The sequence below is a fragment of the Pleurodeles waltl genome, chromosome 8 (genome assembly GCF_031143425.1).
Source record: "Pleurodeles waltl isolate 20211129_DDA chromosome 8, aPleWal1.hap1.20221129, whole genome shotgun sequence".
Taxonomy (NCBI): domain Eukaryota; kingdom Metazoa; phylum Chordata; class Amphibia; order Caudata; family Salamandridae; genus Pleurodeles; species Pleurodeles waltl.
Genome location: NC_090447.1, coordinates 1,335,678,379 through 1,335,706,092, shown reverse-complemented (window position 1 = coordinate 1,335,706,092; position 27,714 = coordinate 1,335,678,379). Strand labels below are relative to the sequence as shown.

The 27,714-nt window shown below is 43.9% G+C and overlaps 1 protein-coding gene across 1 annotated transcript in view; it reads right to left on the bottom strand.

Annotated features, from left to right (window-relative positions):
• Window positions 1-3,788: 3,788 nt before the first annotated feature.
• The window catches only part of GUCY1A2 (guanylate cyclase 1 soluble subunit alpha 2), a 1,233,955-nt gene continuing 1,210,029 nt past the window's right edge, over window positions 3,789-27,714 (bottom strand). Inside the window, exon 8 of the mRNA XM_069203198.1 lies at window positions 3,789-7,969. Coding sequence (XP_069059299.1) covers window positions 7,762-7,969 — 208 coding nt within the window. The 3' untranslated portion in view covers window positions 3,789-7,761. The remainder of the gene's footprint in view (window positions 7,970-27,714) is intronic.

Sequence of the window (27,714 nt, the reverse complement as noted above, 5' to 3'; positions counted from 1 at the left end):
GCGGTCAAATACCCAAGATACCCTTACACCATAGAAATTGGCAGACTTTACATGTGGACATGCAAACAAAAAGTTCCATGGCTGACATATATTGAGGGATGAAGCCGTAGTCTGGGAATTCCTGAACTGTTTGACAACCTGTTTTCCTGTTTCATTTAAACATGATGTTAAGGAGACATTTTTAGACTTGTGCTGATCTCTTAGAAAGCATAAAGAAATTACGAAAATATCTGTGAGTAATTACAATCCGCACACATCCACCCCATTAACAGATTCATATCTTGTTTGGATTCCTTCTAGATACCATGGGCAATTATTAACACATCTGAGATTCTACACTGCACACTTTATGGTGACTTTTCCTATTCTCATTTAATATCATGTGGTTTTATCATGTTGTCCTAGTGATCATCAATTTATTCAATCAACATTGAATCTCTTGTTTTTTTGCAAATTAAATTCATTTTTAGGCATTTCTTCCTATTGCTCATTTTGAGACACGCTAATCTTAGGAAATGTGGGGAAGCTCTGGGATTTTATTCAACCCTTACCATCAGTACACATCTGTCGGGCAGTGGCAACATTTCTTCAGTGTACTATTAGTCTAAGGAAAGCACTAGTTAACTCTTCACTGAATCATTGTGAGCGGAGTGCACATAAATTCATTCATGATGTACCACTTAGTCTCTGCAATATTATTCACTTGCATTCTGTTCTTGGCATGCACATCATGACTGTGATGCAATTTACTGATGAACTAGGTTCACTCACTGTATTGTTGTGAATTAATTGTTTGCGAAAATGATGAACGAGTTTTGAATTGGTGCATACAATGGTATTCATATACTATGTATTCACTATTTGTTCTTTTTTACAAGTATTTTATGATAGTTTTGTAATTGATGAACTCGTTCTCAATGTACTTTTATGTTTGCTATGTACAAGTGAGATAGTAAGTCTTGTCTAGTCTTTCTGTCTTCTCCTTTATTCTGCGTGATAAGTTGTGGTGTGCTTCTGAATGACACAGTCTTCAGCATTAGGACTGCACTCACAGTGGTGGTCTTGGACATTTAACATAATTCGTAGGAATACAGGTGCTACAATAACAAGAGAGCCACCTGTGGGTAAATTCACTAACACCAACTAATTGCCTCCATCCTCACTGTGGAATTAGAAATGGGTGTTTTAATATAGCCTTAGAACCCGCCGTAGCGGGCTCTACCGGCTATTAAAGGCCCGCTCCCCGCGTTAAATGCCCGAGCCAAAGGCGAGGGCATTTAACAAGGGAGAGGGACTTTCATAGCCGGTAGAGCCCGCTACGGCGGGTTCTAAGGCTATTAGAACATTCTGCCACACAGGGCAGAATGTTCTATTAAAAAAAATAAAAATTCACGGAGCCCGAGGGGATTTAAATCCCCTCGGGCTCCGTGAGGCTTTGTTCACAGCTGTTGCTGTGAACAAAGTGAACATTGGAATGTTGGCGCTGCGGGCTTTTACCGGCCTGTAAAAGCCCGCAGCAGTCCATTGTCTTCAATGGACATGCCAACATTCGAATGTTCTAATGACTGTTCTAGAGAGGCGCTTCCAAAAAGAGCAGAAAGCACCTTAATTATCATTGCCTGCAAAAAAGTACCAAATTACGTACTACAGTAAAAGTACTCAAAATGAGTATATTCATGGTACTCTGATATCACATGATATTTTATTTGTTTTCGTTGTCAAACAGTTTGAATACCACCTACGACTGGCTAATCTTGGTTATCAGGATTTTGGATTTCTCTGCAAATTGCTTCTGTCTTGCTAGTAAAATATATGGGGGCATCATCAGAGATGATTGGTACTCGTTCAAGGGCATAAACCCTAAGAGAGCAATTTCTTCTTTCTGTGGACCAGTTGCTTCTAAGTAGAATCCAACATGTTGGAAACATCCACGCACCTGATTCTTGTTTTATTCAACCTCCACTATTGCTAGAGATAATCAGAGGGTACACTTGTGTTCTACCCCTGTCTCAGTGTGTAAGCATATCAATGGAATATAGAGGAGCAGCTATCTTGCCTCCAACAGATAAGGGTAGATAGGAAATCTGATGTAGTTTAACAGATGCAGTCTCCTTCACACCATTGGCCTGATTCCTCAAAAAAGATAGGCATTTGTTGAGGTCGTTTTACTCATGGATTTGGAGCGCATTTCGAACACTGCAATTCTAGAGAAACGATTTCACAGGCATGTGCATAACTCTGTGCGATATGGGAAATACCCTCAGAAATGAAGAATGCAATGCGTAATTCCCCTTTGAACCTGCACTTTTTTTTCTCTCTTTTTCAATGACAAAATTACTTTTACTCATGGAGAAACAATTTCCATCTCACCACCACCATCTTTGGAAAAGCGCCTAATGCTATCTCACCTTGAACAATTAACCTAAAGTTGGTCTTCGAGTCTGGGACATGGGTCAGTCTGTCATAAATGTGGCAGATATCCTGACCATTTTATTGCAAGTGCATTATGGTACATTTAAGAAGGCAGACAGGACAGCTGCTAGGTCTGTGATGGGATGTCCTATCCGCCAAAATATAAAACAGGACCTTACTCCTGCCTTTATTGAAAGCAAGTCTCCAGCCAAATCGAGGGTAGGAAACTACCTGCTAAGAAGTTGTAAATTCACATAAACATTTTTTATTTTGTGGGTGTATAAACTTTTGCAAGTTTTCCCATGTTAGAATATCTACAACCTGCTCCTTCAAGGTGAATTAGTAACATAAATACACACCATATGAGGATCATTTTACGTGTGAGTAAACACATTTATGAGGGGAAATTGACATCCTACCGCATAAAAATGTTAAAGTTGCTTTCTTAGATGCCGCTATTTGTGTCGTAATGGGCTTAATGTGAATACGCTGTTTTCCCTGCTTCACCTACTGAATCTCTACGAATTCGCAATCAGTGAGCATTTGGGGCCAGATGTAGGAAGGAAGCAATTTGCGAGTTGCAAATTGCGAGTCCTTCCGACTCGCAATTTGCAACTCGCAAATTGCTATGCAGTACGGTGTCTCAGACACCGACTGCAACTCGCTATGGGGTCGCAATGACCCACCTCATGAATATTCATGAGGTGGGTCGCAAATTGCGGCCCCATAGCGAGTATAGGCACTCGCTAACATGGAGGCCTGCTGTAGTCAGCAGGCCTCCATGTTAGCGACCTGCTTTTCAATAAAGCAGTTTTTTTTTTTTTTAATGTAGCCCGTTTTCCCTAAGGGAAAACGAGCTGCATTTCAAAAAATCCGAAACCTTTTGTTTCGGTTTTTTCAGGGCAGGGAGTGGTCCCTTGGACCACTCCCTGCCCTGAAAAAATATTTTGGGGTCCATTCACAAAGGGGAAGGGGTCCCATGGGGACCCCTTCCCGTTTGCGAATGGGTTACCATCCACTTCAAGTGGATGGTAACTGCGACTCCATTTGCGACCGCATAAGCGGTCACAAATGGAATTGCATACCATTGCGAATCGCAAATAGGAAGGGAACACCCCTTCCTATTTGCGATTCGGAAATGCATTTTGCGAGTCGGTAACGACTCGCAAAATGCATTTCTGCATAGGAAACACGCATTTGCGAGTCGCAAACGGCAAATTTTTCCGTTTGCGACTCGCAAAGTGCTTCCTACATCTGGCCCTTGGTGTTGTTTGCACATCTGAAATATCTTTGTGTTTCCTCATTTCCTCTAAGTGCAACTGGAAACACATTTACAAGCGTTCAAATTATTCGCTCGTTAGTGAATTTTTCCTTTTGTATTCAGATGGTCTTTAATTTAAATTACTTCTGAAGGGAATCTTTCCAGCCATTTGCTCGATGACGTTTATATTCAGTGCATTGGATTGGTGAGTAGTGTCATGCATCAAACCACTCTTGTGACTGCTTATGACAAAGATGCCGTGACAATGCCATGTTAACCATACTTAACTGTATACCCAAAACGAATTGACCAGGGGCGGCTTCTGCTGCACTGTAGTTCGCAATTTTTCGACATATTTCTGTGTTCATGTACAAATTAAAAGATAATCCAGGTTTTAAAATACCAAACATACTTATATTTACTTCTTGCCATGATTAGCTGAAGCAGATGTATCTAGCTATGATTGCCAGACATCTATCTATCTGTCCATCCATCCTTAAGCTGGAATGTGAAATGAATATGTTCTTGTCAACATGAGAATCTGAGGGAGGCATGCAAGTACAAGTACTAAAGAAATATTTCACTCCAAAGTTATAAACCGAATCCCTAGCTATGTGAAACTCACGTTGCAGCGTACATTTCGTAAGTCAGTTTACCTACGATCAACATCTTGGCATTCCATTAAGTCAGTGACTTTTTTAGCCCCCTGTGATTGGCTGTGAATATCTTTGAAGACGTCTTATGCCGCCCGAGAGCATCTCAAAGTCGCCCTTGTTCGATGCAGATTGCATGTCAGGGTTGGAGAGTTTTACCGACGTCACGTTATTTAGGAAGTCATGCGAAAATACTAACCAAAATAAAGCTCTACGCATCTTTAGCCTGTAATAGGCAACTTAACCCTTTTCTTTTCATATAACAAGAAAAACTATAACTATCTGAAAGAGGGAAGTAATATGAGTGATCAACAACATGCAAATCCTGACTGCCCACTATATAAAACCTAAGGATTTCTTAATCCTTAAGGTCGGTATTTAAAATCACATTCAAGCAATATGTGTCTGACTTCACCTCAATGACTATAGAGGGTATGGGTGTCCTAAAACACCATCGCCCCTATATCTTTATTAGGGATGCTCAGTCCACAGCATGACAAAGACATCGTGCAGTCTTAAAAATGAACACTCGGAATAGCCCTTTACAAATATTTTAGCAATTGTCGAGGCCAGTGTGGCCTTGGATGAAATAAAATAAAGTGAATGGAGATGGTGTGGTTAAATGGGTTATATGCATTAGTGCAAACGTTGTTTCCTTGAAAAAATAGTCTTGGAACCTTGGTGTATCGTGTTACTCGTCTAACAAAAAGCATGACAACTGCGTTTCTGAATATGAGTTTGAAGAGTTCATCATGCCAGAATTCATCAAGAGCACTTTGAAAAAAAAGACCGGGAGGCTAATTGGTGGTCAACCTGCGTGTCAGGCCGAGTCACAGTGCATACTGAGTCCTTAGTGGTAGATACCACCTGGAAGCAGAGGCATTAAAGGAAAGTCTCGAATCCGTCAGTGTGAGAGCTTGGAAAATCACATCACTTGGCAGGGAATACGCACGTGGATGAGGCTGAACTTTGACATCTGAGCCTATTCGCTGGACCATTGGGAGATGTGAAAATGGTTGCACTGTGCATTGTGCACATTAAGTTGGGCTACTTCTTCCTCTCCTTTCTCATCTTTACAAATTAATTTGACCCCCAGTTACACTAATTGCTGATGCAGAAGTTTTGATTCACTTTAGGCTGCATAAGAGTCTTTCTGAAAAAAATGAGCACTTGACAATATTGCAGATGTTGTCTGATCTTGCAAGACGCAATATCTCACTATTCAGAAAACATATATGTTGTGTTTGGTAGCTAACATTAGTGTGTTATATTGCATTATTGAGTGGCATCAGATAGATATTTGTTCAAAACACACACCATTTAGTGGATGGAATTAAAAAACGTAGAAGCACTATCTTTGCAGCTGGAATGGCAAGCTGTTGGGTACGTACTCCACTGTATTAATGAGGATTCAGAACGGAGTCTTTCAGAATGGAAAAACCTTTGCTTCAGAGTTTTGACCACCAAACTAGTAGGAAATTTGTGGAATACATAAAAAGCAGAGCTGCAAAATGCTAAAGATCACTGAAAACACATACAATAAGTCCCACATATTGAAGAACTACACGGTGTCGCTCCTTTCACCAGTTATATATATAATTTGGAGGTTCGACTTTTTCCATTAAAAAGGGAGAATCACACCATGGGTTTGAAGTGGAATGCATATTATCATCGTTGAGTTGTTCTTCCAAAAATCAGAACACTATAGGGTAGTTCTTGAAAAAAATAGTTTTAAAAAGTCAACATTTTACTGCAGTAGAGTAAGCTTTAATTATAGAAGTGAAATTGAAATGATCTGAGGGCTTGACAGAGGATTTCAGAAGTACATGTGGGAAGACATGATAGGTACAGTTTTTCCAGTTGCAGTTTTAGAATTATTTTTTGAATTTGAGGTTACTTCCACACAAAATAATTTACTTGTGCATACATGCAGCGCCTGTGTTTTATGCAGGGCCGCCTAAGTGCAACTTTTAGATTTTTTTTGTCACAAGGGAAATATTTTTCCCTGTAAAGAAACTGCTTGTCCCAGAGCACCGCCAATATTCGGGGCTTTTCCTTCCCATGCCTAGCATGGAAACGTATGTACTCCTTAAGAAAAGAGTAAATCTATGACCCTATCCTGGGTGGAAATGTTCTTTCCTAAAGTTTGTTGACTAACCACATACTTAGGAATTTGTCGGTTTTTATCTGCACAGGTAGCACATTTTGCTCATCCATATTGCACCTCACTTATGTAATAATATGTGCCAACACATCGATTTATGAGTGTACAGTCACATTTTGTGCATTTAACTCAATAGAAGGTAAATAAGTACCTTTGTGATTTGCGTCCAATTTCTTCTACCTATGTAAAGCTGCTTTGTGAGTAACTGCTTTATTATAGATGCCGATGTTTTGGTGATAACTAGCTCATATTTTGAAACTAAAGGTCATAGTGAACAACTACATCTGAGCTCTAAAAGTTATGGGGCATATTTAAGAAAAATGGCGCTGCACACAGTACAGCACCACTTTTCTTGCACCCCTTAGCGCCCCCCTACTGCCACCATTTGTGCACCATATTTAAAATACGGCACACTATGGCGCAGGGTAGGGGGCAATAGCATCATTTTTTTTTCACTATTGATGTACTCTACAGGATTAGTTCCAACATTTTAGCGCTACTCCTGCAGAGTACGTAGGAGCCCATTGTATTAAATAGCATGCCCCCTTTTAACACCTACTTTCAGCAGGCATTAACAGTGCCAAAAAAATGACGTAAATAAATCTGTTAGAGATCCATGCGCTATGTTTTCAGCCCCCCTAACGGGAACGCTCCCTTTGCATACATTATGCCTAGCACAGGCTTAATGGAGCACAAAGGGTTACAAAGTGGCTCAATGCATGCATTGTGCCACTCTGTAAATATGGTGTGGCATTTGTGGCCTTCTAACGCCACATTAGCGTAGAAAAAATGATGCTACTGTAACATTAGAATGGTGCAAGGCCCTCTTAAATCTGGCCCATAAAGTTTTTAAATGATTGACTGAAAGCACTTGTTGGAACACACTGTATTCCAAGGGCGTCTCTTGCTGACATTAACAATAGATGATTTTCTGGCATATTCTTATAATCATTGTGCACTGCGTAGCAATAGTGTTTCAGCTTATAACTATCTGTCATAGAATGCACAGATTTACAACAGTGGTTTGGCTCTAGTTGTCTTTTGTGGTTGTATATGTGTGTATATGTCAGTGTATATGTCATAAACCTCCACTCCTCTTTGCTCACAGACAGTAGTCATCCACTTCTGAAATAATTATTGCCTGGCATTATACAGAGAGCTCTTACTGTGTTTTTCTGAACTATTCAGTGAAACAGAAAGTCTCTCCTCTGCTGTCATGACCCAGTTATGGGCTTGTGCTTTTCTGATGAGTCTTTGATCTGCAGAAGGTCTCATAGGCTTGTCTCTCGAAGGTACATGGTGCCAATGTTGTATGAAACCTTCCTTATTCTTGAAGCCGAGATAGAGTGCTTCAGTTGCTTCTGACCAGTGTTGACCTCCAAGAAATAGCAGATCCCAGGGATTTCCTTTGGAAAGTTGTCTGGGAGCTCTTCACGGGAGCGGGGAGTGAAATAGAAATCTTTTTCCCCCTTCAAAAGCCTAGGAAAAAAGAAAGACATGATGAGCAGCAAGCAAAGACAACCATGAATACAAAAGTAAACATCATTTAGTTAACTGAAACTGAAGGGGGACAGAAACTTTAAATCCACAGTACATATGTCTTGAAACCAAATTTGTTTAATGAATTTAGATGAGCTTTTGAATGTGTTTTTTATATATAAGCCTATAAAAACTTGCAGATATAATACATATCATATTAAATACTCACTGTTGTGCTTTATAGGCAGTTCCTTTATATGGTTATGGAACTCCATGGTGACTTGCAATATCCTTACTATCTACAGCAGGTGATACTTTTTTTCTTATAATGCATGGTCACACCATCACCTTTCTCACAAATCACTTGAGGCCAGATGTTCATATCTTTTTGTAGTTGCAAATGTCCTGATTCACAGAAGTGTGACGTTTGTAATCACAAAAAAAGCCTTTTTGTTATGTACAAAACCTATTTAAACCTATTTTCTCAAATTGGTAACCTATCCTGAATTGCAAAATAGGGATTGCAATTTGGTAATAGGAAGGGGTCTGTCAAGGGTGTCCCTTTCTAATTGCGACTCGCAGTGGGATGTAGCAATGTTTTGCGACCAAAATACAATCACAAAACATTCACAGTTTACCACCAACTTCAACTTGATGGTAACCTATTCAGAAATGGGAAGGGGTCCCCTCTTACCTATGTGAATCTGAGTGCAAACATTTTTTAGGAGCAGACAATGCCTTCTGCCTGCTCTTAAAAAATTAAAATAAAACATTTCAGTTTGCTTTTTGAAATGCATCCTGTTTTCCTTTAATTAAAAAACAGTCACAGATATGGTGGTCTGCCAGCCTCAGCAGGCCACCATCCCTGTGACACTTAGCCTTTTCCAGTGGGTCACAAATTGTGACATACCTCATGAATATTGATGAGGTAAGTCCATTTGTGACCACTGGGAATTGCTAAGTGTGTCTGAGACACATCAGTACATTGTTGTTTGTGATTTTCCAATTGTAAATTGCAAAGATACACAATTAGAAAATTTCAAATACAAAGCTACATACACCTGGCCCTTAAATGCTTGGTGTCTGGCTCTTTCATATGAAAGAGAGAAAATGTTTGCATCATGAAGAATAAAAAGAAAATCACTAGTGCAAAATTAAACACATCAAAAAACTGTTAAATATTTGTTGCAAAAAGATATTAGAAACAGTTTAATACAAGTTTTTTTATTTATTTATTTTTTTATAAAAAGGTACATTAGTTTGGAATGTGCAGAAACATGCAGAAAGATTCCAACTTTGTTTTTATAATTACTTAAGGAGTGAAAAAATAGAGATGTAGCAATACATATCTCCTTTCTGCTTGTCACTATATAGCTAGAAAAGCAGAGAAGAAGAAAGAAAAGCAACATTTTATTTTATTAACAGCTGCTTTAATTATGCTTCGTGACCTGACCTCTTTTCCCTTGGCTGCTGGTTCTGGCAGCAGGCATTGTAATGTCAGAAGCCAATTGTAAAAAGTTATTACAGTTGAGTCCTGACACCATTTCTTTATAATAGCCGAGTGGGTGCGTCACAAGTCACCTATGTTAAAGAAAATTAATGACAGGTTTTCATAAAGGGATTGTAGGATCCTATGTAATATAGACGCATAATATAGAATGATATAAACATATCTCTATCTCTGCACACCCATAACAAGTGATTTATAATCATAAAATAAGCCTATAGTGGCCTGCGTTGATTGATGATTCCGGTGCAATCAAACTGAGTGAGCTAAAGTCATGCAGTCTAATAACTCTCTGGGGGCCCTTGGTTGCATTATATATGCCTGTGTTTCACAAGAACATGGTATTATAGTTTCACAGGATATACATTATGAGGGTTTAAGGTTAGGCATGAAAGCTTCAATCATTGTGAAAACTGGTAATGTTTTATGGCATTCTACTGTGATTCCATCACCTTTCACCAATCTATGTTAGTCACACATTTAGTGACAGGTGAAGTAAAAGCCTGTCAGAGTAGCCACCCAGAACAAAGTGCTAATATTTGATATTGCATTACTGGATGACCTTCAACCACTAAGTGTAAACTGCATTGTCTTCAGAGGAGATAACAAACAGAGTTTAATGTTTCAATGTTCTAATATGAAATTAACAGGAACACCTGTCTAGACAGAGAGGGACTGTTAGACATGTCAGCCTTAAGGTGGTCTTCCCCCCATACTTTTTGCCTGCTTGCCTCTTATTTTTGATGATTTTGTTCGCGGTCCTTAGGACTCTAAGCACTTTACCACTGCTGACCATTGCTAAAATGTATGTGCATCACCCTTAAAACATGGTAACATTGGTGTATACACAACTGGCATATTAAATTTACTTAGTGGTATGGTATATATACACCCTGTAAATTAAATGCTACTGGCTGGCCTGCAGCACTGACTGTGCCACCTACTTAAGTAGACCTTTAAACATGTCTCAGGCCTGCAAATGCAAAGTGTGAGTGTGCAGTTTACTGCCACTTTAACTTGGCATTGAAACCCTTTGCCAAGCCTTAAACTCCACTTTCATGACATACACGTCACCCTTAAGATAGATCCTAGTTAGCTAATAGGGCAGGGTGCTAAGCACCTAAACAGTAGCACATGTACTTTTAAGTTTTACATGTCCTGGTAGTGAAAAATTCCCAAAGTTGTTTTTCACTACTTTAAGGCCTACTCTTCTCATAGGTTAACATTGGGAATTCCTTTATGTAGTTTTATGCTGTAATTCCTGATTAGAAATGAGTAGCTGTATCATGTTTCACATGTTTGGAATGATAATTATAAATCCTGGTGAAGTCAGATTTAACATTACTATTTTAGAAATGCCAATAGCAGGATTAAAAACATAGGGCCAGATATATCAATTTTCCCAATAGCAATTACCTAATTTACATTTTTTGTGAATCGCAATTAGGTAATCGCTATTTGAATGTATAAAACTCCAGGATTTTCATTTAGCAATTCCCAGCGGATCTCAAATCGACCTACCTCATTAATATTCATGAGGTAGGTCGTAATTTGCGACACATTGCGAATGGCTACAATCACAGTTATGGTGGTCTGCTGGTCCGTGAGACCACTGCCTGCTCTTAAAAAATGTTTTTGCATGCATTCACAAAGGGGAAGGGGTCCCTTGTGGATCCCTTCCCGTTTGCGAATGGGTTACCACCTATGTGAAGTAGGTGGTAAAATGTGAATGTTTTCCGACCACATTTCAGTCACAAAACATTTCTACATACCTCTGTGATTCGGTATTAGGAAGGGACGCCCTTGACATGCCCCTTCCTAATACCGAATCGGAATGTAGCCACAATTTGAATTTACGATCCGGTAACAAGTTATTGAATTGGAAATTAGGATTCATGCATACCAAAATGCATTTTTGCTATAATGTATGATACATCTGGCCCATAATTCTAAAGATTTGGCACCTGTCAGAAATATCACAGAGATCATGGGATAAACCACTCTTTGCTTTTAAAAGAGGGAGAAATTTGAAAGTCCATTTGGTCTGTGTGTTTCTTGAACCAGAACTCATGGCTGTAAGCAATGTGTGGGGTTTAACTCCCTTGTATCTATGAGGAAATTGCACTGCCTGTTCTACAACAAAAATGGTTAAATCATGTGTCCTTAATGATAGAGTGAGGCATCTAAAACGCTTCTCTAATTGTGGAGGTAAGAATTTGATATATTGTATTGAATGCCTTTGTGCATCTTATTACATTGGAAAAACTACTCAAGAGGTGCACAAGTATATTATACAACACAAATCTCAGATATATTGCAATGTTGTGAATGCTCCCCTAGTGGATCACTAGAATACTTTGGGGGCTGCACCTAATGCTCTGAAATTATTTGTTTTGGAAGTGGTTAAATGTTCTAGAAGAAGACATGATGTGAATCACTTGTTGACAGTTAAAAAAAATAGGTGGATATGGTTTGCTGACCCAGTGTCAAAGGATTTAGTCAACAGGTGCAATGGCATCTGTTAGCTACTCTGTGATAGATTATATTGGTGTATGCTGCTGTATACTTGCTTTTGTGGGATTTGACTTCATGGATTTATACATTACACTGAATGTATACATTCTATCCCAGTTGGTTTATTTATATGTTTGCATTTGGAGTTTCTGGATGTTCTTATAGAGTTCCTGTGGCCTTATGCAGTTTTCTCATGTGGCTCTCAGAAGACTTTATGAAGCTTCTTGTAAGTGGCTCCCTTCATGACTAAGTGATTGTCATAGGGTTCATTTGTAAGTGTGCTTTTGCCCCTGTGGTTTTTAATTCCAGTTTATTTAGAATTGGCATTTAGGTTATCCGTGTTATTAAGCGACTTTCTTTGGTGGTATTAAAGATTTTTCGTTTGGTATAAGAACTTCTGACTAGCTTGCACCCCTTTAAGATGGCCATCATGATCCATAGTGGGATCACATGACCCGCACTGATGCAATTTAACTCCTGCTCGCTCTAGCACATTCAGTGTCTTTGCCACACGAGTCGACAACAAGACACTGTTGTCATTTGGAGCTGATGGCTGCAGCTCTCTCAGTAAGCAGTTTTCCTGAGAGTGATGGATTTGTTTTTAGTTTAATTGATTGGGTAATTATTGAGATCTTTGCTGTCATTTTATTCAGCATATTCAGCGTCTAGGGCATACGAGCTGACTTCAAGCTAGTGCTAACTTTTGGAGTGGAATGGGGCAGTTCTTTGAGTTAGTGCGATGGCAGGATTCTAGTTCTGCCTGATATAAGTTACCATGACGCATCACGCCGTGGTGACCAGGAAAGGCACTTCATCATGGTTGGCTCGAACCTTGACTTTGCCCCTGTCTAGCACGACCTCAAGTAACCCCCTAAAGCACTATTTGCTTCTAAGTGCTATTTTTACACTATTTCTTCAAAAATTCATATCTTGACTTGCACTTATTGGATTTTGTCATTTTATTCTTATTTAGTTTAGCAACTAACAATCTAATTTTCTAAATCTGTGTGGAGTCCTTGTTTTTATTGTGTTACTCCGTGTGTATGTTTCACAAATACTTTACACGTTGTCTCTTTTGTTTAACCTGACTGATCTGTGCCAAGTAACCAGAGGGTGAGCACAGGTAATCCCTAAGTGCATATGTGACTTGCTCTGAATAGGATTGTGGGTCTTGCTTGAACAGGGTGCATACTCTGACAACCAGTAACCCAATTTCTAACATTGGTGATCAGTGGTAAGGACAGGACTTGTGTTTGTGCAATACCATATAGTAACTCATTGTTCACTACAACTCTGTCCTAAGACTAATTCAAACTTTTTACATCCTCCTTGATTGGCCCCTTGATTTTTTCCCACTAAACTATGTCTCACTCTGGAAATGCAGCACCCACACCTGCAAGAATTGATTTCCAGCTGGCCAGGTTAAAGGTCTACACTATGGTTCAGCTGAGAGATTTTTGCAGACAGTTTCAAGTTTCTACAAGAGGCGTTACCCAATAGGTGGAGCTGAAGAAAGCATTGAGGCCCTGGGCAGAGACTCAGGTTGCAGGGGATGACATTCTAGAGGAGGAGATTCAGGACATTCCTGAGGAGGAGAATGAACAGGTTGTGGAGTCTGATTGGGTTCCGGAACAGTCTATGGAGGGGACCAACAAAGTGCTGGACGCTGTGGTGATTTCCAGAGCAGGGAGCAGTGTCTCCTCTGAGAACATGTCCCCAGAAGAGCTGGCAGACATGAGGGACGAAAGGAAATTAAAACTGGATCTTACCAAATTAAAGTTATAACAGGAAGAGAAACTTTTCAAACTGAATTATGAGAAGGAACACACTTTAGTGGAGAAGAGGTTGGCTCCCGAGCATTGGAGGAGATGAAACTAACCCAGCAGCTAAACCCGAGTAAGCTGGATATCAGAGCACTACAAGTGGTGCCCAGCAACAGCTGCAGTGGCAACATACCTTCAGTGCCCACTGGTGAGTCCACATTCAGGATTACCAAGGATTTGGTGCTGAACTATGTGGTGGGAGATGACATAGAGAAATGGTTTGCCGCCTATGAAGTGCTTTAAGAGTGCACAAGGTCCTTGAAGAGTTCTGTGGTGGTAGTATGTGGAGGTATATGCCCACAGTGGGAAGGGACACATTCCTCACACTAGAGGTAGAGGACCAGACAAGCTACACTACTATGAAATCCATCCTAGTCAGAAAGGGGCATATTTATACCCCATTTGCGCTGAATTTCCATCATTTTTTTAATGCAAATTCAGTGCAAAACAAACTCTATATTTATATTTTGATGTTAGACATGTCTAACATCTAAATATTGGAGTTTGCACCATTTGTAGATGTGTGAACCTACCTTGCATCAATGAGATGCAAGGTAGGCGTTCCATCTAAAAAATGGTGCTAACCCCATATCCCCATATTTATCCCCGTGCTAAAATGATACACGGGTGGGAGGAGGGGCTACATAATGGTGCAAAGCATACTTTGCACCATTATTTAACAGCTGGGTCAGAGCAGGCGTTAAGGGACCTGTGGAAACAGAAACATTTCCATGGTTAAACACCACGATGTGGGTCCACAGGTGCCCTCCTCAAGCCCCAGGAACACCCACACCAGAGGGACACCAGAGGGGACACAATCCCAGGTAAGTAGAATAAGTATTTAATTTTATTTATTTTATTAATTTTATTAAAGTGCCATCTGGGGCCTAATTTGGGGTTCTCTGCACGGCACAGGGTGCAATGGCCATGCCCAGGGGACACTGGTCCCCTGTGCTGGCCATTGGGTTGGTGGGCATGATTTCTGTCTTTTCTAAGACAGGAGTCATGTGGTATGGATGGTTTTGCATCAGAAAATGATGCTAGGCTGGTTAGAGTCATCTTTCTTGACTATAATCAGACTAACGCCATCTTTTGGTGCAAAACCCCCTTCTCCCATACCACCAGCCCCACCCGACTAGCGTAATTTTTTTTTACGCTAGCCCACCCTTTTCACCGGCTTGCGCTATTCCATAAATGTGGAGCCCAGCTGGTGCTCAGGAATGGCGCAAGCTGATGCTAAACATTTTGGTGCAAAACTGCGGCAGTGCAGTTTTGCACCAAAAAGTATAAATATCCCCCACAGTTTTGAATGTCACCTGAGAGGCTCAGATTCAGGAGCAGCAACGAGATCTCATCACAAACATGGGTGGATTTCCTGGATTATGCCAGTGAGGCACTGAACGGCTGGGTAAGGGGCAGTAAGGTTGATGATTATTCAGGGCTGTACAACTTGATATTTGGTTTTCAGAGCTGTGTCACCACCTGGTTGATAGCAAGTTAACTGACTCCAGGAAACTTGCTGAGGAGGCAGACATCTGGCTGGATCAGTACCAGAGTGTTCTCAGAGGCATCTGGGGCAACTCCTAAAAGGGTGGTCAGAGTTCCCACCAGAGTAAGGAGTGGGGCAATAAAAAGACAGAGTTCTCTGAAGGCCCCCTCAACAGCTCACAGGGGAAAGGATATCATTCCCAATCTGACCACCAGAAGAAAAACTACCCTGACAGATGTCAGCAGCCCAAGACTCCAAAGTGTTATGATTGCTTTGAGTGTGGACACTATAAAGGGAATCCCAAGTATCCATAAAAGAATGACCTCCCACTAGAGGAAAGACTCAAGAAGTAGCTAGTGTAGTGCTGGGGGAGGTGTTAGTCCCAGTTAGCGAGGTAGGGGGGGTTTAGTGGGGTTACCCAAGTCTCCTTGGTGACAGTAAGATGTTTCCTAAGATCCATATGCCCTCAAATACTAGTAAGTATAGGTAACAGGTCACCATGAATGGGCAAGATGTTGAGACTCTGAGGGACACAACAGCTGGTGCCCCGAGAGGAGGTGATACTGAATGCATTCCACCAAGAAGTGGTGGCTGACCACAGAGTGGGTCTCAATCCAGTGGCTATTGTTCAATTTGAGTGTGAGGGTTTCAGGCCTTCTGAAAGTTGCAGTGAGCCCTGCCATGCCTGTTGGACTGTTTGCTTGGTAATGACCTTGAGCACACTACGTGGGAGGAAGAGGAGCTCAAGGCTCATGTGGAGACTATGGGGTTACCTGAGTGGCCCATAGGTGCCCAGGATGGGAGTTAAAAAAGCTGGAGCCTGGAACAATGGCCCATCCAGCTGCTAAGAAGAGGAGAGACAGAGGGCCTGGGGAATCAACCCCTGAAGGTACTCCCAGTGAGATGTATGGGGTACCTGCAGTGGCTGCCCAAGAGTCCACTGAGGAGGGCAATGTTTACCTTGGTGACCTGCCTACACTTTCTGGATGGCATGAAGAAGGAGAACCCACCACAAAGGAGTTCTGTAGGGTACAAAGGAACTGTCAACCCCTGAGGGAATGAGGCACCAGGATGGAACTCAAGCAGCAAGTGATGCCGCTGGGAGTCATCAAATTTACTGGGAAGACAACCTCCTTTACAGTGAGTTTAAGGATTCTGGGCATGGGGCAACAAGGACCCTGATGGTCCTTTAATGCTACATGGCCTTCCTACTAGAGCTGCCTCATGAAATTCCCCATGTGGTAGGACACCCCAGCCAAGACAGAAGCTTTGCAAGTCTTGCCCCCAACTTTTATTGCACAATCAACAATTCCTCAGATGTGATCTGTAGGACTTGAGTAACCTGCCAGGCCGGTGGGAAGACAGGGCAGAGGCATAAAGCCTTAATTAATCCTTTGCCTGTCATTTGCACACCCTTTGAGGGGGTGAGCATCAACATTGTTGGGCCTATGCATCCCCAGACTGCTTCAGGCAACATGTTTATCCTGGTTCTGGTGGATCAAGCCACTGGGTACCCAGAGGCGATCCCTTTGAGGACCATGACTCCCCCTGCAGTGGCAAAGTCTTTGATGGGGATTTTTACCCAAGTGAGTTTCCCCAAGGATGTGATGTCTGACAGAGGCTCCAACTTAATGTCTCCTTATATGCAGTCAATGTGGAAGGAGTGTGGGGCAACCTGCAACTTCTCCACTCCTTGCCACCCCCCAAAAAATAGACTCATTAAGCGATTCAACAAGACTCTGAAGGGTATGATTAGAGGCCTTCCGGAGAATTGAGAAGTAAATGGGACATCCTTTTGCCAAGCCTGCTGTTTGACAGGGAGGTATCACAGAAGGGAGTCGTCTTCAACCCCTTTGAGTTTCTCCATGGTCACCCTGTAAGAGGGTGAAAGAAAGCTCAGAGGAAAATTCCTGAGGATGTAGTGAGCTACATGCTGGCCTTCAGGAGCCAAAGGGCTAAGTTGTGGGAGTAAGCTTCAGACAACTTAGAAGCCAGTCAGGCTGTGATGAAAGACCGGTATGACCAAAAGTTTACTGCTTTAAATATGCAGTCTGCGCAGAAAGAGAGGGTTAGGGAACCCATGGCCCCCCGGGACCATTGGACTGGGCCTTATCATGTGATTGAGAGAATGGGTGAGGCCACCTACTAGGCTGACCTCAAGACCCCTAGGCAATCCCATAGGGTACTGCATGTCAATTGCCTCAAACCCTACTTTGAGAGTTCTAAGCTCAACATGCTGTTGGTGACAGAAGAAGAAGAGGAAGAGGAGAGTGAACCTCTCCCTGACCTCTTGGACTCCAAGGAGAAAGCTGGATCAGTGGAGAGAGTAATCCTGTCCCACCCCCTGCCCTGTTTTACAGGTTGTCTGGTAAGGTGAGGGCTAGCATTAAGGAAGACATTGCCAAGATCCTGGAATTGGGGGTTGGGGGACAGAACCCTCCAAAAACCCCTGGCCCATTCTTGTGGTTTTGGTATCTAAAGCTCCCCCACCAGGAACAACACCTAAACTTAGGTCTCTGTGTGGATTGTAGAGGGCTAAGCCCAGTCATGAACACAAATGCTTATTCTATCCCCTGGGCTCATGAGCATATTGGCAGATTAGGGGCTCCCCAGTACTTAAGTATCTTTGATCTTACATCAGGGTACTGGCAGATCACCCTAGCGGAAGAAGAAAAGGAGAGGTAAGCCTTCTCCACTTCAGAGAGCATCTATCAGTTTACAGTGATGCTCTTTGCAGTGCCCCTGCCACCTTCCAGAGTTTAGTGAACCAGGTTCTTGCTGGTATGGAGGTCTTCTCACCTGCCTATCTGGATGGCATAGCTGTCTTCAGCAGCAGCTGGAAGGACAACTCTTTTCACCTCCAGGAAGTGCTTCAGGCTCTGCAACAGGCAGGCCTGACTATCAAGGCCAGTAAGTGCCAGATAGAGCAGGGGTCTGAGGTGTACTTGGGGCACCTGGTGGGCAGGGCTAAGGTGCAGCCCTCCAAACCAAGATGGAAACCATTAGAGCATGGGAACTAAAGTCTCTACCCTGCTCCTGTGCCTGGTTGGCAGTGAAACCAGATACTAGTAATGTGGACATTGACGCATCTCCTGTCTGCGTGCAGCAGAACCAGTACATTGCAGGATTAAAATCAGCACATCGCCTCTGAAGCAATGCAGTGCCTTGAGAGCCTGATTTATCAGAACCGTGCAACGCAAGTGGAGCAGTTCAGGAAGATTGACGAGTCTCTTAACTGCATGGAGAAACCTAGTGCATCACTTTAAGGAACCAACACATCTCGGCCCAGCATCTCGACTGCAGAACTGACGCATTGCCATCACTGCAAGGAGATGAATCGACGCATCTCATGATGCATCTTGCCATTGCAAGCAGGAAAGGTACTTTGTTCTCCGGGGCCAGCATGGCTGCTGTAGCTGGCCTGCAGTCCATCGTGGTTGGCCAGAACTTTGACTTTGTCCCAGTCCAGCATGATCTCAAGTAACACCTCAATCGGTACTTGCTTCTAAGCTCTAGTTTTACACTTATTCTTCTAAAATTCATTTCTTGACTTATACCGAGTGGATTTTTGTCATTTTGGTCTTGTTTTGTTCAAAATATAATAATTTATGTTTTTAAACCTGTATAAATACTTTGCAGTATTTCCATATTGTTACTGTGTGTGTGCATGTGGCACAAATGCTTTACACATTGCCTCTTTAGATTAGTCTGACTGCTTTGTGCTAAACTACCAGAGGGTGAGCACAGGTAATCTGTAAATTTGTATCTGATTTACCCTGACTAGGACTGTGGTTCCTGCTTATACAGAGTGCTTACTATGACAAATAGAAACCCAATTTCCAACTGGGACAAATTCAAAAAGTTATTCATACATATATGTTTGACTTGCACAGTCATGTAGGCTTTTCGTGAAGCTTTTTGTGAGTGGAAAACCACTTCTGGCAGTCATAAAAGTTGATTTTGTACTTGTATGGGATTTGCTCCTAGAAAGATGTATGTGTGATTTTAAGTTCTTCCAGAGTCAGGGAGCGGGCATTAGAACTCCTGGCAACTTTATTCAGAATCACAAACTTAAACATTTGTTGTAATTCTCAAACTGTTCTCCAACACAATTACACCTGGAAAAGTTGTGAAAATTACCTAATATACAAGGATGGGAGCAAATCTCTTTCCAATTGGAAATGGGCATATGAACAACTTCAAATGTGAGAAAGGGGGTGATGGGACAAGGCAGTTGTCCATGGGAATAACACACAAGTAATGCAACAAGTCCATTTACATTTGCCTGGTAGATTTTCACACAATGAAATAGGCATGTTTAAATTTGCTCCTGTGAAAATTAAATTTAGAAAAGTATTCTAGGGGTAATCTGGAAGACTGCAATTGTTGCAGGTCTTCAGGCTTAATTTGGCAATTATTTGCAATTTCTATGAATTGTAAATGTAATGAGTAAATTAATATACCGATACTCATGCAAAGTTGTAACTCTATGGGTGTTTTACTATTTTTTTGTAGTTTTGGATCCTTAATCCTAGTCTAATTTCAAACATACGTCTCATTACCACAGTCACAAAGGAAAACTGACAACATTTCCAAGAACTTCCTACAAAATACTGTTGCTTAATCCAATAGAGTGGCTCATTGCTTGCATGGGATTCTAAAGTTTCTCTGGGAAGGGACACGGGAGTTTACAAGTTGCCATCAGCTTCATTATTTGGTCAGTGTAATAGCTCTTTCAAGATTACTAGAGGGGTATTGTACCTCACAACCGAGACTACCAACATATCAAAGCCCTTTAATGGTATTGTTTGACCACGTGGGTTCAGAAACTTCAGTGTTGAATGGAAAGATGAGGCCTCAAACCCTATTTGAGTTAATAACTACCTAGGTGTGTCCTCTCACTATCAAAGATATTGCTATTGTCACCAAAATGTTGCAAGTTTTTGAGTTTGAGTTTTAATTTAAAGTCTTTTTGACACAACAACATTATTAAACTTCAGTTGTCTCTCAGTAAAATATGACTCAGGTTAGAAGTAAAACGTAAAAAAAATAGAAACCTGTATTCATAAAAAGCATGAAACATCTTTAAAGTCGTCTCCAGAATTCAATACCCTACACTATACTTTCAATAGTGTCTTTATCACATCTTCAAAATCAAATATCAGTCTATCGCTAGATGCAACAATGTGGTTCATTGCTTGAATTTTTGTATTGGTTTAGTAAATTCAGACTTGCAGTACAAACATGTAAAGGAGATAAGAACATGCATATCAACGCAATTTATAATACCATGAAGGTAGACCGTGAGGACATACATCGCTGCTGGGGCCATCCGGCGCACCCAGTATATGAGCTATCTTAAAGTGTTTACTTGACAAACTGTTTCATACCATAGCTACATTCCAAGGTAGAGATTCAGCATGAATTGTGTGTAGTAACAATACAACTACAAAACAACAGTTAACAACTTGGAGTCTGTTTCGAATGCCTCCCCCACCTTTCCAGCCCCCGCAGTCTCAGCATATCACGCTTGTCAAGCACCCACCATTGCGGGCCCACAGAGGTCCACCCCCCTACGAACCCACCGTGGATCCAATCCCCGTAAGCAGGGACAAAGAAGGTTCATGCGCGTCTCAAAAGGTGTAATAGCTAGCTGTTGCACATGGGCAGTTCATCCAGTTGTCAGCAGTGTATTATATGCCATAATAGTGCCCATGTTTGTCTGCTGCCCTGCCTCCCTCAATTTGTCAAGTATCGCATCTCAACTAGTGGCCAAGGGATATTTTCGGAGACCTAGACTGTCCTCCCTACGCAGTGCCACGCCCTATGCCTCAGCCCACGCCACAAAGGAGCTCTCCCATACCGCTAATGTGGGTGGGACCGTGGCTTTCCAACTCCTGGTGATTGGCTGTCAGGAGACCAAGATCAAGAAATCTCAATGATGCTTTATGCCTCTTGGCTCTGGGAATTAGACCCAGGAGGCAGGCCTCTTATGTGAACAGAAGTGGGCGCAATGTGCAGTCCGACAATCGTGCCGTCACACCGCGCCAATAAGTGTTGATAGAGGGGCAAGACCATAGCACGTGTGCAGCTGGGGAAAGTGGCATTTAATTGCTGATAGTATTTGTTAAGGTTCGCCAGCATGAGATAGGCCCTGTGAAGGATGTAAAACTGGATGAGGTGAAACCTAGAGTTGCAGGGAATGTTAGTGTGGCTGGACAGTGCAGCAGCCCATACCTCATCAGGGCAAGGTCTAGCCAGATCTACTTGTCATTTGGCGCATAGTGCAGCACAAGTGTGAGCTGTGTGTGTTCGGAGGGCATCTGTAAACCAACATACTAGGTGTCTACCTTGCCCCATGACTTGCATATTTTGCAACAGTAAGTGTGTTGGTGGTCTACCTATTATGTCTCCCCAGCGTCTCTTCAGTGTCGCTATCAAAGAATTATACAATAGGAATTTCCCCCTAGGCAGGCCTGTCTCCGTTGCCAATGTAGTAAATGGAATAAGTGTGCCCTCACTGTATAGGTCACCTGGTGTATGTATCGCTGCCGCACGCCAAGATCTCAGCTCAGTGCTGCATGTGTGCTGCAAGCCACGCGGTGTGCCCAATAGCACCATGACAGGTGCATAGGGGATGACTGAGAGTGTGAGGTTCAAGCTTCTGCTTTAGCAACGATGTGCTACGCCCATCAAGTACACCTCAGGTTTTTTTGGTTTTGTAAGGGGATTGAAGAGGTGTAGAATTTTGGGCATTGTCCAAGGCAGTGCCTTAGTCACTGTGTCTGCCAGTTGGCCACCACAGAGCCACTGCGCCACCCACTGAAGCTGGGAGGCCAGATAATACTGCTCCATGTTCGGAACTGCCAGCCTGCCCCTGTCCAGGGGTAAGTACAGTTGATTCAGTACTATTCTAGAGCAGCTTTTACCCCAGAGTAATATTCTGATCTTGGTCTCCAGTTCCCAAAAGAATTTGGCCGCAACATAATACGGTATAGTAGAAAAATAATAAAGCAGCGAGGAAGAACCACCATTTTGAGGAGGGCAATTCTTCCTATCACTGAGAAGGGAAAGGTTTGCGTGAAAATCATCTGAGTTCTAATGGAGTTCACCGCCTGCTTAAGGTTACCATCGTGAAGGTCATATTCTGTGTGGAATATGGTGATGCCGAGATTGCAGAATGTTCTAGCCTGCCAGGGGATAAGCACTCCGGACAGGCAGAGGTCTAGGTCGGGCAGGTGAGGGTTAAAGGAAATAGGCATGATTTCACCCAGTTTACCTGTAGTCCAGAAAGTGCTGCAAAATTTTGTAATATATCCGCAATGTCAGCTGGGACGTTTTCAATGTCTCTGAGGTATAAGAGGTGGTCATCCGCACATAAAGATACAATATCGGAGCCGTCTCCTAGCGGGATGCCCCAAGACTCCCCCCTCTGGCAGAGTTCGACCACCAAGAGGAGGCAACCCTGTCGGGTCCTCTACCCACCTCAATGGAGTCAGAGATGTTTGCGCCAGTCTTAATTCTGAGCTGGGGCTGGGTGTGTAGCACTCTCACCAGTCGCAGGAAGCGGGGACCCAGTCCGAAGCGCTGCAGTTCCTCAAACAGATAGGGCCACTCTATGGAATAAAGGCTTTTTCTAGGTCAAGCACCAGGCAACCCACCCGGGGCAAGTCCTGGATCGAGTATCTCAGAACCCTGAACAGGCGCCTAATGTTCAGGAACATGTCGCGGTCCGGTACAAATCTGTTTTTGTCCGGGTGGATCAGTCAGGGTACTAGGGGCGCTAGTTGCATCTCCAGGGTTTTGACCAGGATTTTATGGGCTGTGTTGAGCATCACAAGGGGTCGGTAAGAGCCCAGTGCCATTGGATCCCTACCCGTTTTCAGAAGCGATACTAGCAATGCCTCCTGCTGTGACGCAGGCAGAGTTGCAATCCTCAACACCTCTTCGTAAAGGCAGAGGAGGCGGGGTGCTATGGGAGAGGAGAATGTCTTATAGAATTCTGACAGTAGGCCGTCAGAGCCCGCAGTTTTGCCTGTGATCAAATCACGGATACTGCCTTGTATCTCGAGAAGCGTTAGGGGTGCATCCAGTTCTTCATGTTGCTCATCTGTCAAACAGGGGAGAGTGTTCAGGGAGAAGAATACATTATCGTCAGCTGAGTTTGCTGCCATTAAAGAGCGGTACAGAGTTGTGCAGTATTGGGTGAATTCGGTATGTATCTCACCTGGGGTGTGGAGCGACACACCCATCAATGAGCGCAGTTCCACCACAGGTCTGCGATCTTGCTCCTGGTGGATCAGCCAGGCCAACAGTCTGCAAGACCGGTCAGCTGCAGAGTGTGTGTGGGCTGAATGTGCTGCATAGTTGAGACATCTCACCCTCTCCAACAGGGACACATGTTCCGCTCGGGCAGATGCCAGCTCTGTGGAGGCTGTGGGGTGCTGTATGATCATTTGTTCATGTGATAACAGGGACCTTTTAACTTGGGCGAAGTCATGCTCAATGGATTTGCACAGATTCCATTGTGCACCCAGACAGTGTCCTTGTGTAAAGACATTGAACGCCTCCCATTCAGTAAGACTTGACGAGGTGGAACTGGAATTGTGTTCAAAGTATACGGAGATTGCTCTGTCCAGCAATGCCCTGAATGCAGCGTCTTCTATCAACACTGGCCGTAGTCACCATGTGGAGATCACAGGTGAAGATATGTCCCAGCCCATCTATAGAAGTTTTGGGTCATGATCAGAATGAGTGCGGCCTAAGTAATCTGTCCACCAAACCGCAGGGTTCAGATTGGCAGTGCATAATAGTCTATTGAGTCTTACATGCAGCTGATGCATGGCCGAGTAAAACAAATAGACTCTAGTATCAGGATTACGCTAGCGCCAGTGCTGGGGCCACTCCCACAGAACACATGCAGCAAGCACCGTGGGAGCAGTGGGCAGCAGAGGGAAGGAACGATCTAGTTGGAGGCCGAGTACACTGTAGAAGTCTCCTCCCAACAGCCAGGGGAGGTCGCTCCATCAAGAGAGAGAGAGAGAGACAGAAAGTCTGCTGAGAAAAGAGGCCTGATCCACATTTGGTGCGTACAGGACCCCAACAATATAATCTGGCCTCTCCGACGCCCGTGTACTAGCACATATTTCCCCTCAACATAGATCTTGTGGTTGTCAGCCAGGATGTGCCCGGGAGTTTCCAGATCAGAGCCCCCCTGGTGTAGGAGGTTGCACAAAGCTGCCCTCACCAGCACAGCTGTGTAGCCTCTGGCTGCGTGAAGTGGGTTTCCTACAAGAGCGCTATTTGAATGAAGTGTCTCCTAAGATATGAATATATGTATGCCATGCACATCCCATGCCAGCTGGGGAGCCTGAGGGGCAGAGGCCCTGAACGTAATATGTTCGTGGGCGGCAGATGAGCGCGCAGCATGGTATCTGGTGTAAGACCGAATTGTCTGTGCAGAGTTCCATCATTGACCCCTTAACAAAAGTGAGAAGCAGTGTGGCATATCAATGCACATAGGGAGGCTTGCCAGCTAGTCTGCATGGAGGCAAATAGAACATGTGATACAGCACAGTTCCTAAATCGTGCTGTGCGGCGGCACCTCATGTCCAGCAGTGGATTAACGTGTTTGCATGTGACGGCTGCAGCAGTTCAGATGATGTTGTCTGCAGTTTGTGGCGTGACTTGCATACTGTCAACCTGAAGTGTCGGGACCAATCGCACCTCTCGCAAAATAATGTCTCTGTCTGCAAAGTGCAGAAGATGGATGAGGAAAGGGCGGGGGTCCATACCCGGAGGCCTGGCCCTTGTCGGGACCCAGTGGGCATGTTCCACAGAGAAGAAGGGTGTCAGTAAGCCTTCGGGGACCAGCGCTCAGTGCCAGTTCATGGCATAGGGAACTGCATCCATACCCTCCATACCCTCCAGAAGACCCACGATGCGGAGATTGTTTCTTCTGGAGCACCCTTCGGCGTCCTCCATGCAGCGCTCCTGAGTTGTCAGTATGCTCAGCACTGCTTGCATGGAGGTTTCCAGTTGATTCGCTTTGGGAGTGAGTTCATTTAGGCGGCCTTCCAGAGAGCAAGGCTTTTCTACTAGTTTGCGATGGTTAGCCCAAAGCAAGGTGTGATCGCTAGCCACCTTGTCAATTTTACCCAGCAATGGTGTTTGGGCCTGATCCAGTGAGGTTCCGATGTGTTCCACTTCCACCAGCACGGCATCTAACTTGTGGCAGTCAGAGTCCAAAGGCCTGTCTTTGAGTGTATGATGCTTGGCCCCTGTGCCATAGCGTAGATGGCCTATATCGTCAGTCCCAGGGTCCTGCCACTTTAGGTTCATTGAATTGCTACGGATCACCGTGACTACTGGGGCATATATTTTGACTGTCAGGTGCACAGGGGGTCCTGCTTGCGTGCTCGGTAAAACACAGCACGCAGCAGCACAAGCAGCCTCCCCCCCAAGACAATGACAGGCTGCGGCCTGGGCAGCTGCACACTGCATTGCTCCTTTTCGTAGTTTTGGATCTAAGTGTTGTGTCAGAAGTGGCTTGGGGGCCCCTCCCATGAGCATGCCCAGCACAGTTCCCCCAGTGCGGTCAGTTCCACAGCAAAGCTGGAGGCACGGGGCAGCAGCACAGCGCAGGCGCAAGGCTCCTGCCACCTCAGTGTAGTCCAGGCATTTCTTTGAGAGAGGAGGGGAGGTAGGCAGGAGCGGGGCACCCCCACTCTCAGCTCAGCTGTGGCACTGGTGGTCTTCTACACATCCTCACCACTGGAGGTGGCAGTGCAGGGAAGGGTCAGCGTGACCAGGCCCCTGCATGCAATCCACCACCAAGAGCCACACTCCAACCGCGTCTCACCTCCACACGGGTCGGAGAGGTGCATGCATTTCATTTCTGCCCTTCACCATCTGTCAAATTTGTATTGGACTCACAGGACTCACCCCCTGCCCACAGGCACCTCAGGCCTGGCCTCACTGCATCGCTCACCACGTGGTGATATGTTGTGTACGCCAGAGGCGTTGTGAACAGAGGTTCCAGCTCGGTTCTTGGTGATCTTTTCCGCCACCCAGTCAGTGCGGCCGGCACCTGCAGAGTTCTGCACCTCTGTTCACTGCGCTGCAGCAGTCCATCTCCCGCCTGATGGCAGTTAGGATACCGGAGTCAGGGCCCCGCCACGGACCTCCGCTAGCTTGCGCCCACCATCTTGGTTGGCCAAGCCACCGCAACAATTTGGTTCATAAGGCAATGCATTTCAGCTCTTATAACATTTAGGAAAGATTATTCCTACCTTTCAATAATGAAATGTGATGGACGTTGAATCATAAAAATTTGGGATAGTGACGCTTGACCGGATTCAGCTGGATGAGTGAAAAAATTCCACATTACAACCAGCTGACACAGACAGCATCGGCGAGCTCACTCCTATGCACAAAAATCCAGAACACATGCTCATCCACTGGGCCCACCTCACACCTCAAGCCACAATGTCCATCATGATTTCTGTGCACTCTGAAGTACCCGGGAACCCCCACCGCATTTTCAACCTCAGGTGCAGGACAATCAGCAACAAGCTCAAGAAAGTTCTGAGCCCCTCCATCACCTCGGCCTCCTTCCCTCCTTGCTGAAGTAAGGCCTCTTCTGAAGAAACCATCTGCCAACCCAACAGAACTGAAGAACTACCAGCCCATATTCCTGCTCCCTTTTCGAGAGAAATTCCTTGAGAAGGCTGTCAACCAGCAACTTATCGAACACCTGGAACACTACAATCTCCTGGACCCATCTCAGACTGGATTCCGAGCCAACCACAGTACCAAGATAGCCCTGATTGTAGCCACTGATTACATCAGAGCCCTCCTGGACTGTGTTGAAACAGCTGCACTCATGAAACTGGACCTCTCAGCCGCTTTCAACACCATCTCCTGTTATATCCTGATGAATAGACTCCACCAAACAGAAATTCAGGAAATGCCCTCAAATGGATTGCCTTATACGTCACAGGAAGAAACCAGAGAGTCCATCTCCCTCTGTTTACCTAAGAACCCAAGAAGATCATCTGCTGTATGCCCCAAGGGACCATTCTTCAGGACCATCCCTCAGCCCCACCCTCTGCAATATGATCATGACCCCCCTTTCCAACACCCTCAGATCGCATGGATTGAAAACCATCTACACTGATGACACCCAGCTCATCTTCTTGCTGTCAGAAGACCCCTCCACTACTAGAGCTAACTTCCATGGATGTAAGATGAAGTTTGCTGTCTGGATGAAGAACAATTGTCTCAAACTCAACACAGACAAGACAGAAGTCCTTATCTTTAAGAACAATGCCTCACCATGGTGGCCTGCTGAACTCAGCCCTTTCCCCACCCTGACAGATCACGCCTCTAATGTTAGCATCATCTTGGTCAG